At 39.4% G+C, this 13,820-nt stretch overlaps 1 protein-coding gene across 1 annotated transcript in view; it reads left to right on the forward strand.

Annotated features, from left to right (window-relative positions):
* BANK1 (B cell scaffold protein with ankyrin repeats 1) overlaps positions 1-13,820 on the forward strand; it is a 132,460-nt gene that overhangs the window by 94,863 nt on the left and 23,777 nt on the right. Inside the window, exon 9 of the mRNA XM_030948002.1 lies at positions 13,381-13,477. Coding sequence (XP_030803862.1) covers positions 13,381-13,477 — 97 coding nt within the window. The remainder of the gene's footprint in view (positions 1-13,380; positions 13,478-13,820) is intronic.

The raw sequence follows: 13,820 nt of genomic DNA on the forward strand, positions 1-13,820 counted from the left end.
CTCTATCTTTTTTTCTTTTATTATTTCTGCTTCCCAGGGTAACCACATTTAATAGGAGGTCAGTTGTGACAAGTAACCTTCAAGTGAGACACAGTAGTCCATTTGTAACTTTTTTTCTCCGCAGATCCATATTTATAGGTGCATTATATACATCTTTAGATTCAGATATTCTTCCGCCACTGTTATACATATTTAGGAAAAAAAATAGGTGGCAGTGCTTCATGTAAAATGTCACAGTCCTTTTGAGGCTGACACACATTTTACTACCCATGAAGATCTGCCCCAAGAGTGTTGCCCAGCATGCACATGCAGCAGAGTGTGCACAACATGACTGGCAGAGGCCTCAGGGGAAAGAATAAAATGAGATTCCTTTTGTAACTGACTGCTACTTTTCTTCCATCTGCTGCTTGGGTCCTTTTACCTCCTGAGTTCTTGTAGAATTACACAGTCTTTACACTCAATAGCTACTTTCTGTGTGGTGCTGGGGACAGAGAAGATGAAGGGGAATGAGCTAGTTAAAAATTGCTGTATGTCCTATTAGGAAAAAAACATAAATTCTCTTTAAAAATGAAAGTGAAATGGTAGAATCCAACTGCTTAATAGTAACTCCAATACCTCAGCTTGCTTAAATTGCTTTTCTGTTATATAGTGTGGTATTACTGATAGTAGTGGCTACAAGGTGTCTGAAAGAGAGATGGGAGCAGGAGAAAAGCCCAGTCCACTAATTCATTACATCCCAGGTTCATCAGCATCTCATTCTACACTAATGCAGCAGGTGTGTCTGCATAAAGCAAGGCTTGGCCCACTGCTGTAAATGATAAACCTCAGTAACTACACTTCTGGATCCTGACTGTGGATTAGAAACACACAATGGACTGAGCAGGTAATTGCAGGAGACTAACATTGCTGGTATTAAACAAGAACATGATGCTGTAGCAAACCCCACACTGAGTGTCAGATGTAGGTTGCTTTGCCCTTTTTCTCTCTCATCTTTTAGTCTTTTTCTACCTTGGCTCTTTTTGTCATTTGCTCCTTCTTTCTTTTCTTGCAAACTGAAAGTGCTTACAGAAAAGGTAATATCTGAGATCTGTATTCATGTCAAGTTCTAATCTTGCAGCAGCTGCCATTAAAATGGCTGTCAAATACAGTTTTAGTGAGCTGTGCTTGCTAAGCATTTCCCAATAGTGATGTTACTAGCATAGAAGCAGGCTGATTACTCCAGTTTGATTGGCTCCCCCCACCCTCAATTGAGAAGAAAACTTGTTGCTCACTTTTTTGAACAGAAATTACATAGATCAGAAATTACATAGTTATTTGTATGTCTCTCTTGAAGCAGAAGTAGGTCTCAATGCATATCATACCATCAAAAGTGATTTTTATGGCTTTTAGCAGATACTCATTTACCTTCTGCAAGCAGCCACTAATTGTATTTGAGTCATCAGTCAGGGAATATATTTCCTTTGGATTTATGCAAAACACCTATATTTGTTTAGCCTTTCCTCAGGTGAGACAGATTTTATGATATATAGCACACAATTCAGTGCATTTTGTTGTTTAACTCACATTTGTTCATGTAAAATTCTGAGAGGATACAATGCTGAAATCTGCTTTGGGGGATTACATGGAAAGCAGCTACAGCTGAAGTCAGGCTGTGGTGAAGATGCAAGGAATGAAACAAGTAGGATCAAGTAGGCTGGTCTTGTCTAGGGGCAGAGACCCCGTACCACAGCAGGTTTCACAAGTGTGTGTGATCCCAGGTACAAATCCCATAGATCTACTCTCAGGAAGACCCTGAAAGAACAGGTGGCTGCTTACTGTTAGTTTGCTACTGTTCAGTAAGCAAACAATGCTAAGAGAACTTGGTGTTTTCCTTAAGATATGTGAGCATTTCAGAGAGAAATACCATGTAAAATTACAACAAATAAACCTCTGCTTATTTCAGTAGCATCTTCTATTAACCCACGTTTCATGTTGTATAATTTTTTGCTCAAACATCAGGACTTTCTCTTCATAGCCAACAAGATGGTTGGAGAAATGGAGTACCTCTCCTATGAGGAAAGACTTGAGAATTGGAAATGTTCAGCCTGGAAAAGAGAAGGCTTTGGGGCAAACTAATTGTGGCCTTCCAGTGCCTGAAGGGAGCCTACAAGATAGCTAGAGAGCCTTTTTACAAGAACGTGTAGGGACAGGACAAGGAGGGGGATGGATTCAAACCAAAATAGGATAGTATTAGATTAGATATTAGGATCAAATTCATTACTGTGAGAGTGGTGAGACACTGGAACAGGCTGCCCAGAGAAGCTGTGGATGTGCCATCCTTGGAAGTGTTCAAGGCAGGTTGGATGGGGCTCTGAGGAACCTGATCTAGCAGAAGAGGTCCCTGCCCACAGCTAGGGGGATGATCTGTAAGGTCTCTTTAAACCCCATCCATTCTGTGATTCTACAGTGGAAATATTCAGGTGAAACACAACGTGACTTTATGTACATAACAGATTATTGAAAATAATTTTATTTTGCTGAGTTGCAAATACTTTTGTTAGACTCTTATAAGGAAGCTTGGCGTTCTTTTTCTCTACTGCTGCCTTCTTTCCTGGATTGTTTCTGGATTGTCAGAGGGTTTGTAGAAGCCAGGAAGATGAACTTCATATTGCTTGTGTGCTGTATGAAAAATGGACCCAAATAAGATTGGATTTCTGTCTCTTTTAGCTGTTTTCTGTGAATGCAGGGTGTATCTCTGAGACAACTGATACAGTTTGAATGTAGTAAATATACAGATATAGAATAAAACCAGCTGTCACTGAAACATGTGAAATCAGCAAAGCACTTTAAAATGAGATTGTTTGTCTGAACACAGCAGTGTAGAGTCACTGACCAAATGCATAGATTGTCTTTTTGGGAGACAGAGAAGAGCTTTCACTTAAATTGAGTTACACTTAAAGAGTTCTCAAAGTAGTTTACTGATTGTTACCAAGTCCTGAAACTTGTTTACAGAATGAAAAATTATCATCTCTATTTTAGGGAAAAAAGAGGCAAACTCTCCTGTAGAACCTGTCATCTCATTTGCTTTCTTTAACTACAGTATCACCATCCTTCAGTTCATAAATTGCAAGATGTACCTGAACTGAAAGAGTAGTGCAGAATGGCCAGAGTACTCATGGCAAATTTATAACAGTTGAATCTGAAAGCAAATGCATGCGCTGTGTGTAGATCTATTTAGAGTCAAGCAAAAATAAGAGAAGGATCTTACTTGGATTGGAAGACTAAATTCTGCAGTGACTAATTATCTATCTGATTGACTAAGGGTGTAATTTACATGACACCTGTTTCACAGTGGAAAAGGTTCACTTTTTTTTAACGTTTCTTAGGTTTGCCTTTTATGTTTTTCCTGCTTTTGTTTATTATTAAGTGCCTGATATTACCACATGCTGTAGCAGTGTTTTCCCACAGAAGTGCTTCACTAGATAATTCTTGCTGGTTTTGTGTATGGTCTATGTTTTAATAGGCATAGTTGAATGCAGTACAGGTAATAACTGCTATTTCAACTGCTTTTCTCATTCTTTAGCTTTCCTATTGTTTAGGAACGCAAAGATTTTAAGAACCTGAATATTAACACCCATATCTGAAAACTCTTGACTATTCTTAGCACATTTATGTAGAACATATTCTAGAAATACCATGGTATTTCACAGATTTCAACACTTTATCCTATTCTACTTTAATGCAATATATTTTTAAAAGTTGCCTAGATAGAGCAAAGCTCCTGATAGTTTTTGTAAAAAAAGAAAAATTTCTGAGTGTTTACCAAGATTCAGGGCAGAAGGGCAGAATCTCAGATGTCACCAGAGAATGCAGAAATTTCTGTTACTTGAGTTTGAATTACAATATGGTGACTCTTGGCATCTAAAATATAGTTCTCATGCAAAATACAGCAGCTGTTTATATGTTAGGGTAGCACTCTGCAGTGTGTAATGGAATACAGGGTAGAAAATGAGGAATGATGATGTGTTAGTGCTAGAGAGCCTGAGACCAGTGATAAATCATAAATGTTCTGCCAGGAGCATCTATGCAAGTTAGAGTACAGTCCGTGACATCCTTGTCAGTAACCTGGAGCACAGGGCTTTGAAACAAACAGTACCGCATGTTCTTTTGCTCAGCCAGACCATGTTTTCCTCATTACATGAAAAGGAGCTGAAAGTTGCCTGAGCTGGGACCACATTCAATGCATTTTCTCAATGCCTTCTGCACCCTCTTCCTTTCTTTCCAGATAGTCACTGATTCTTTCAGGAGCCCAAAACCTTGCTAAATGCCTTTTTTTTTTACTCTTCTTACTTAAGCATCAGCTGTTCTGTTGTGCTAATCTTCAGCCTTCCAGAAGTGTTGCTCTTCCACTTGCCCATTACCCTTTCAGGTGCATTTCTGTCTAGCTGTTACTCTGCAGTATTTGAAATATTTCACACTTGTGGATGATGTTGTGGTCATCCAAAACATATTTATGCTTTACAAAGGCAAAATTCTTACCTGCTTATGTAATTTGCTAAGAGAATCTGAGATTTTCAGAGCCAATTACTTTTTCTTGTTTTGGATTTCAAAAAAAAAGCTTTCATATGTGCCATCTAGGAGAAACAAAAGCAGAAATAAACAGGTATGAGATGTAAAATTCTGTTGTATTTCCTGTCAGTCATTCAGGCAATTAATTTTCAACCTCCTCTTCCACTACCAGGGACCTGAGCATCTATGAACTCTCCTGCCACTGAGAGTGTATCAGCACCACAGGCAGTGCTCACCAGCAGAAAACTGCTGCTTGAAATTAGTATTTTAATGAACTGATCTCAGCAAATGTAAAGCAAAATCTCCCAGGCATTAAAGAAATAAGTGGAGGGAAAATTAATAATGGTGAATTTCAACAGTGCTGGCTTGGCAAAGGAGTGGAGCTGGTTCAAGTTTTGGTCCACAGGCTGCCACAGCTCTTAGGGGCAGGGCCTAGTGGGACTTAGCAGTGTTAGGTTTGTGGTTGGACTTGATAATCTTGAAGGTCTTTTCCCAGCCTAAATGATTCTGTGATTCTGTACTGCTGGATCTGCTAAGGGAGTGGTAATTTAGAAACTCCACTGAGAGTTCAAGCAGTGTAATCATAGTCATCAAGTGAAAGAGAAGCTCTCTGGAGAATGGTTATTGTTTTGCCCAGGAAAAAAAAAACAGAAAAGCAAGAAAAAATTCTTACTCTGCTAGATTGAAAAATTAACCTGTGTGAGAGCTGGGAGTGCTTTTGTGGAGTTTGCAATGATTACACAACCTGTCAAACAGTAGTGGATATTTTTTTCAGCAGAATCGGTAATATACAAGATTTGAAAGTCTTTCAAAAAATTGTGTGGGTGTGTGAAAAGTGAAGTAACAAGAATTGTCATTAAAGGAGAAATGAGCTAAAATGAGTCTGAGGAGAAATTTTATTTTTGAATGTTCAGAAGAAAAATCCCTTGATGCTCAGTAGCTAGATTAGAGAACAGCATAAATGCATAGAAGAGGGAAAGTGAACACAAATTCTTCAAATGGAGACTGCAACAATTTGATTTTTTAAGAACATATTTTTGTATATACCAGTAAATTTAGTTGTGTGAGTAGAAATCTCCTTTTGTTTCTCTTGCAGTAAATGTTTCTCTCTCACAGCCATAGTCATAAAGGCTGTATAAAAATAAGTGAACAGTTATCAACATACCAAGCCTTTACTTACTCTAGGTCTTTTTGTATATTTGTTTCCCAGTGGGTGTGAATTCCTACAAAGAGAGAGCTTCCCCCCCCCCCAGAAACTCAGTGAAAAGCGGGAGTTAACAAAGTTGCAGAAAGTTTGCTATGATTTGATAGACAAGCACACAAAGTAAGTGTGAAATTGCACAAAATAATGTTGCAATTATTTGGGATCAGTTCAGGGATGCTGGCTGATATGCAGTGCAGCAGATCTGCTTGTAATGAAGTTAAAGTAAACGTGCAAGTGAAATGGTTTAATAAGGGAGCCCAGAAAGAAATTATTTAAGATTACTATTTAAGATAATTTCAAATGAAACAATTCCTTTTTCCTGTTATTAAAATCTCTGAGCCCAAAGTTAGGTATTCATTGATGTTTTAATTTGTTTAGTTTCTTAATATAGTACAAATACTTTGTTTCAGTCATACATTTGCTCCAGACTGATTACAAAATCATTAGATTTTGGCAGTGGAGCATTTTATTTCTCATTTATTGTATGTAATCTCTTTTTTTTGGTAGTTATTTACATTTTATGTACCTTTAGCATAATGGAATGGGAACGCTAGGATTTTGTTATCTTTCATTATTGCAGACATGGTAGCAGCTGAGACTTGGGACAAATTTTAGGCAGAGGGAATTTTACAAATTACTGCAAATGTCACAGTATTATTTTTACTGTCATTCTGTGTCCTTCTTGGTTTTATACCTTATTTAGTATGTGGTTTTTGTGTTCTAATTTGTTTGGATTTGTGTGATCAGCACATAAGGATGCCTATCCACCAGATCATGTGATATTCCTGATTTGAATTAACATGAAAAAAAAGTAGAAAGTGTTGGGTTAAACTGAAACCCATACAGATAAGTGAAGCAATTATGCACACACCTATGACCCCACAAAAGAAATCTGGGAATGATAATGCTGAAGTTTTACACAGCAGGAACATGCCTTTGAAGGACACAAAAATCCTGTGTCCTGCTCAGGTAGAATCAGAAGGGAATTTTAAAGATCATCTAGTCCACCTCACCTGCCATTTTCCGCTAGATTATGTTGCTTGAAGCCTTCTCCATCCTGACCTTGAACACTTAAAACTGTTGGAATTTAAAGGCCTAATGGATGTATGTCAAAGGCAAAAGGAGATGGGGGTAATATATATTTAAGATTCAACAACACTACTGTGTTTATTATGTCCAGACATCTAATAAAAAGCCACATGGTGTAAACAGCTGTGTGAGGAAGGCATGAGGGGTTTGCAGTAAGTTATGTTTCCCTGCTACTCTGAGAAGTCATTCTGACTAACAGATCAGTCATTGCCTTTTGTTCCTAGAATGAACAGCTTTATTCAAAACCAGTTGCTGATGTTAAATACCTGTTCTTTTTGTGGTCTAATCTGTGTGGCACACACAGTTTTAAGTCAGTTGCCTCTTGCCCAGCTGGATAATGGATGCTAGAGAGACTTTGAGATCTGACATCTGGTGTTGATGCTGCCTCAATAAGGCACAGTAAAGTGAAGGGAAATCATGGGAAGCACAACCTTGAAAGGCATCAGTGAGAAAAGTCCCAGGGACTTCTAATGCCCTCACACCTTTCCTGTAAACAAATAGAGCAGGGAAGGGTGTTCTAATTCGTTTCTGGGAGTTGGAAGTGCTGATCTCTCTGGCTCAGCAGCACTGCATGTGCAGCTCCTGGGCACAGCCTGAGATGTGCAGGAGTGGTGTGGGGCTGAGGCTCTGCCTTCTCTCCTGTGGTGAAGCAGAGAGCAGAGCTGAGGCCCAGCTGGGCAGCAGGGTGGAGCACACAGGGCTGGCTCAGCTGTGCTTCCTCAGAGGGCAGACTGCGTTGCACATCAGCTGGCTCTGACACATGGGAAGCAAGCAGATGGCAGCAGCAGTTTTGGCTGGAAGGATAATACATGCCACTCTTGGCTTTTGCTAAGACAAGTCTTGCTTAGGACAGGAGGGTGAGTTCAAGTGTTTCCAGGGCTGGATTCAGCCCACACTGCTTTAAAGCCCTGTTTGTTTCAGTATTGCATGGCAGAACATGTGCAGGAAAGTTTTTTTCCACCACTGCTCTTCCCACCTGCCCAGCTTTACAACCAGGTTGGTTTTTGTCTTGGATTGTAACACTGTATTGAATGATTCATTGCCCTTATGCTTTAGGGTTTTCTCATGGGTTTTTGCAAGCCTGAGTTATCAAGCAAGCTAATAGGGTACTAAAGGTGTTTGATATTAACAAAGCTAATGAACAACAATGTTGGAGTTGTCCTCATGCATGCAATCAATTTTATGAAGCTCACTTCCTCAGTCATTTCTCCAGGTGCTCATACAGGACCCTGGGAAAATGAGTCATAAATACTTAAACACTTCCAGTACTTTGATGAATATTTTACATTGTAGAATATGTGAATATTTGTAATTAATGCAGACTTGAGAGTTAGAAAAATTTTTATGAGCAGAATAGCTGGTCGCTAGGCTCGGGGATGCAGTTGGAACCTAATGAAATAAAAGTGTTTGCCAAATTGCTTGCTAGCAGTTCATGAAGACTGCAAGCAAATGGAAAGTATTTCCTATGGTATAGTTCTAACCTCTGCATTCTGGAAAGCTCTGGCAGGACAGTGATAATGGGCATAGTGTAGGCTACACCACAGTGAGGGTAAGAGAAAAGGAGCAAAAGCTGTGAAGGTAGATGCCCAAAGGAAATATATCCCTTTTGCTTCAGTTTCTGCGTTGAGAGTCAGCAGAACAGTGCTGGCAGGTCTGAGGAGTGGTATGAGCAAATTACGTGGGGCTGGGGGAAAAAAAATCCAACTGCTGTGTTTCAATCCAGTTTGTCTGAAAGCAAGAATATTAGAAAGCAAATCTGGTACACCTATGACAAAGAAATGGTGGAAACATCCAGCCAAGGAAAACAATTTCTTCTGTCTTGAGGTGCTGAGATTACCCTATTTACATCCCATTTTGTTCTGTGCTTAAATTTGCTCCCGGTGGGACGATGTTTTCAGTGTGTTTGTGTACCAACACATAGGCTTTCGCTGAGGTCCAGGTCACCAGCATCTGTCTGGAAAGGAATACAGCAAGAGACATTATCCAACAAGTTTTTAATTGCATTGATAAGGTTTTGACTTTTTAAGTCAAGGAAACGGCTAGAGGGCTCTTTTCTGTGTAAACAAAGAAGAGGAGATAATTTGAAGTTGTCCAGACAGGGTAACCTTGGTGAGAGCAGCCTAAGATATGTTATTGTATCTGGTTTCTATGACAGGAATGAAAAATAACAACATAATAGCAGTTTTAAAAAAAAATTAAAAAGCATATACGAGTGCATACTTGCCGCATTGTGAAGGAAAGGTTGAAAGAGTAGCAAGAGAACAATCCCAAGTAGGATTATGAAGTCCACAGGAAGTAGAAGCTGTATCAGGTTGCTAATGTCATGATAGAATTGTAGCATAGGCACTTAAGAATACTGTGAGAGGGACCAAGGCACAAAATGAAATGGAGCTAACAAGAAATCAGAAGTAATAAGAAATGGTTTTTAAGGGTATTTTTCAACAATTCATTGTGAAAATAGAAAGGCTTATTAATTAGTATCATCTTGGCTCTTGTACTATTCAGTACCCTGTTAGCAATTTTAATAATAGAAAGATTTTTCAAATTCCTTCCAAGTCCATGATCCAATATAGTGATTTATGAGTAGACACACTCTTAATACAGTTACATGAAATTTTGAAGTGTTTGCAGTTCACATCAACTTCTAGGTTTTCCAAGCTGTTGATTTTACTGTTCAAAGAGGACTGTTTGCCTCATTGAGATGTGCACTGAAGAGAAAAAAAACAAAAGGTGCTGAAATAAAAAGTACAAATGAGACCATCTCCTCTTAGTTTTCTTTTCTAATGATATTTAGAGAAAATGCTTATTTTCTTTAGGATGCCCTGACTCCAAAGACATAGACATCCACATACTGCTCAGTTGGTATGAGATACTTTTAAAAGCATTGCTGCGCTTGGATCTTGGCTCTATATGCTCTTGCAGCCTTTCTAGCAAGCCCGTATAGACTGTGGTAGCTTTAACCAGCATTTGACAACTTGTTTCTCAAAATCCCAGGAGGATCAGGGCTCCATATCAGCAGAGGGAGAGGGCAGCTGCTGGAATCTTTTGGACTGGTGCCTCTCAAGAAAGTCACATGGTAGAAATTGGTGTTTCCTGGTGATCAACACAGGTTCAACTGCGGGTGACTGGCAGTGACTTGAATGTTATCTTGTTGCTTAATAGTCAGAAGAGGATGCCTAAAAAACTGTACCTGTAAGACAGCCATGCTGTAGTTGTCCTCTGCTCTGAAATGCTGAACTGCAGAGCAGTGGGAGACAGACAAATGAGCAACGCATTTCTTGGCAGAACTGCAAACTTTGAATGTTGAGAGTGGGATAAGAAGGAATGTTGTGGTGACATGTTATAAACAAATCAGGCAACCAGATTTGTCTCAGCCTTGGAAGAACAGGCCTTGGTGTGACTGGAGGGTATTTTTGGGATGTCTCCTTGCAAGCCTGAATTCTATTCAACAGGCAGTTGGAAATGCCCTAGAATCCAGAAGAAGATTAGATTGCCCTACACAAATCAGAAGTTCTTACTTTGTTTCTAGAAATATATGTTATGGATGTATTTTAGATATAGCCATTTATATTTTATACATAAAGGCTAATGTAAGCTGTGATTGTTGTATTTACCTGTGAGTGAGTAACTGTTTATAAATGAAGTGCAGATGTCCAGATGCTTCTCACTCTTGCCATAACTTGGTACAACATCACTGTTGGGTTAGATTCCTCTGAATTCTTTAATATTTCACTACTCACTGTACAATAAGGTAAATGCCCCTAATTTCAATGGTGTCAGCCCCTGCCAGCATGGATTACTGTATCAGTTTAACAAGGAGAAGTCTTCCAAACACATACCTTACAAAGCTGGCTCTTTGGAAGAGCATTGTAAAAAATTCTGACAAGATGGTTATAATAATTTTCATAATGAATTCCTGAGTAAGGTACTGAGATAAGCCAGTTTAAGCTTTGTATAAGTGGAACAGTTTTGAAGCTGTTAAAAAACTTTACCTTTTTGAAAATCAATAATAAAGATGGTTAAAATGCATAAAAGACAGAAAATTAGGTATCTACATTTTGACTTTGAGAGGCGGCATTTAATCTTAGGACTTGAAGCAATTTCAGTCTCTCAAAGGACTTTCAATGCATCCTGAAGTAAGGAAATTATTTTGAATTATTTTGCTAACTCATAAACTAGTTTCAAGCATTCAGACCCCTTTTCCATAGTCCTTTGTAAGCAGTCTTGTGCTGAGAACAACTTTTTTTTTTTTTTTCTAGTTAAGCTAGTTCTTCCTTTGGAAGGTGTCTTGACATCCATAAGAAATCTCTAGAGTAAATCAAAGATCCATTTTCAGCCAAGCAGGCTCAAACAACTTGGAAGTTCAGCTATGCTACTACATTCAAGTTACATGACCCAGCCCATATGAAAGATACTTCAAACTTAAACAGCAATGAGCATTCATTCAGGGCATGAGGGCAAGGCTTGCAAGCTGAGCCATGGCATTATTCCAATTTAGTTATGTTGATTTGCATTCTTAAATAAGGACACTTTCTGCTGGCTTTGGAGACACTGCACGATTTTCAGCTGCATGGTGTCAACATGCTCAGTGTCAGAGGAGACTTCTGTCAATAATTTATTCATTATACAGAATTTTTTCCTAATGTAAACATATTTAGTTAAAAACTGTTTCCATCTGTTCAGCTTTTCTGTGTCTCACAGGTCCAGGAGCCTTATAGAAAGTGTAGTCAGGGGCTAAACTTCTGAATTGCATCCTGAATTCCCTACAACTCAGCATTATCAGCTGAGTTGGAGCAGCTATAATCTAGCAGGACAGCTGACCTTCAGTCTTCTGAAACATTCAAATTTCACCTTGAAAGAATTTCCTGGGTGTGGTACTCCAATGTCATAGCAGAACTTAATATATCTAGATCTCTCCTTGCTTGATTTCTTCTACACACGTCTTCTCTTCACAGGAAACAAATCAAAGTCCTTTTTTACTCCTACAATGTACACTTACATTTAGATTTAGTCCTGCACGTGCAGGACTAAATCTTTTGAAAATAAATATTCTGAAAAGCCCTAACTTTGGGGCTTTTGAGAGGTATCCTGTTCCTGTGAAGCATAAAGGAACTACATAAATAAGAGGGAAGTTCAAGAAAAACAAAATTCTCTCTCTGGTGCACACATTATATGGGCACAGGAGGCAGAGATGAATCTTCTGTTGTTGAAGGGGAATATAGATGTGTATCCAGGTGTGTTTGTAAAGCAACAAAGCAAGCCAGGGAGGCACCTGTTGCACAGTCTGGTGGCTGCAGTGCTTCAGACTGGCATTCAGGAGATGGCTATGTAAAACAGCAGCAGGGAAGAAGGTATTCTCAGTTCCCCAGAAAAAACTGCTATTTCTCAAAATATTTTCCTCTTTCATGCAGTGAGAACTCTGTCCCTGGTCAGTGGCTGTGGGTGCCACGAGGCAGCAGGATACTTGGAACAAACTTCTTCAGAGTCCAGCATGAGCTCCTGAGAATCACTTTCTGTGCCATGCAGAAGCTTACAAGTTCTTCCTCTTGACTTCACTGTCCACTATTCTACTTGTAATTAACCTTGCAGTCTGGACGATACATGGACCATGCTGTTTCCCTATCTTCTTTGGGGTTGGTGTATTCAAACCCCTGGAGTTAAGATTTTGTGATTCAAAACTCCTGAGTAATTATTGAGGGCTCCACTGTGTCAATAGGGTATAGTTTTGTATCCCACTTACATTAGAATCAAGGTCCTGCTGGGTTTCTTTAAAAAATCTGACACTTTTTGAAATTCCAGTTGTTTCTGAAAATCAGTGATTAACAAACGTGTGTTCTATATTCTAGACAGCAGAACTTTCTGTAGTTGTGTTAGAGGCTTGCTTTTCACTGGTGAGCAGAAGTTCACCTCTTCAGCTTGAGGAAACACACAGATAATGTTTTAGAGAACCCATTGTTCTGACCCTCCTTGGGCTAATTTTGCACAGCACTGTGCGAACTAAGAGCTTCCTAGAGGAATAACACACCACACTGCCACATTTGGTCACTGAGGTAGAACTCCAAACATGCTTTGCAGTCCCATTTCTGGTTTTTCAGCACACACATGGCTTTTGGTACAAACCACTGTTTGTAATGAGCTCCCCAGAGATTTCTTGCACCCTTGATCTCTTCAGTCATGGCCTATGAACTTCGTGTTTTTCTGTTGCTGATCTTTCTCTTAATCTTTGAGTGCTTCACAGCTGGGAACAGAGTTGGGAACTGTCTGGACAGCCCAGCAAAGTGCTAGGGAGAGGAAAAAGCCAGTGACTTTAAATCTTTGCTGTGCAAACTTGGTGGTTTGTGTCAGAACATGGTGTTCTTTCACTGTGAGATACACAGTCCTTTTGCCTGCAGTGTGTATACCACTATAGGCAGCAAATGCATGATGCTTCTGTCTTCAATTTCCTCCTAGCAGAACACTGTATATTATATCAATGGCAAAATGTGAGGGCAGGAGATGATGCTACTAAAACAAATATTCTGCTTTGTTTTTCTTTCTAGAACAATGCAGCAAGTGACTTCACTAATTGCAAGGAGGAAGTGGAAGACAGCGACACTTACAAGCTTATGTTAGGCTCAGAAGCTCCACCAGGCATGGGTAAGTCATGTTGTTGGACAGCTTTGTTGGTACTGCTCAAATGAATGTATCATGTGATGCATCAAATGAATGAATTCCCAGGCAGAGAGGGCAAGTTACTCTGACACTTTCAATTTCCACATGTTACTGCAACTTCCAGGGAGGGCAGATGTCCTAAAAGGAGAAGGCAGCTGAGGGATTCAATAAAGTTCTTGTTCAGTAAGAGAGACCTCAGTGCAACCACCCCTCCTTTTAAACTCTGTAAGTTTGTGATCTCCACTCTGAACCTACAAAACTGCTGAATTCTTCAAGCTCTCAGAGAAGAACCTTCATAAAAGGGGGGTGCTGCCTACAGGTGCAGTTG

Source organism: Camarhynchus parvulus, chromosome 4 (genome assembly GCF_901933205.1).
Source record: "Camarhynchus parvulus chromosome 4, STF_HiC, whole genome shotgun sequence".
NCBI lineage: Eukaryota > Metazoa > Chordata > Aves > Passeriformes > Thraupidae > Camarhynchus > Camarhynchus parvulus.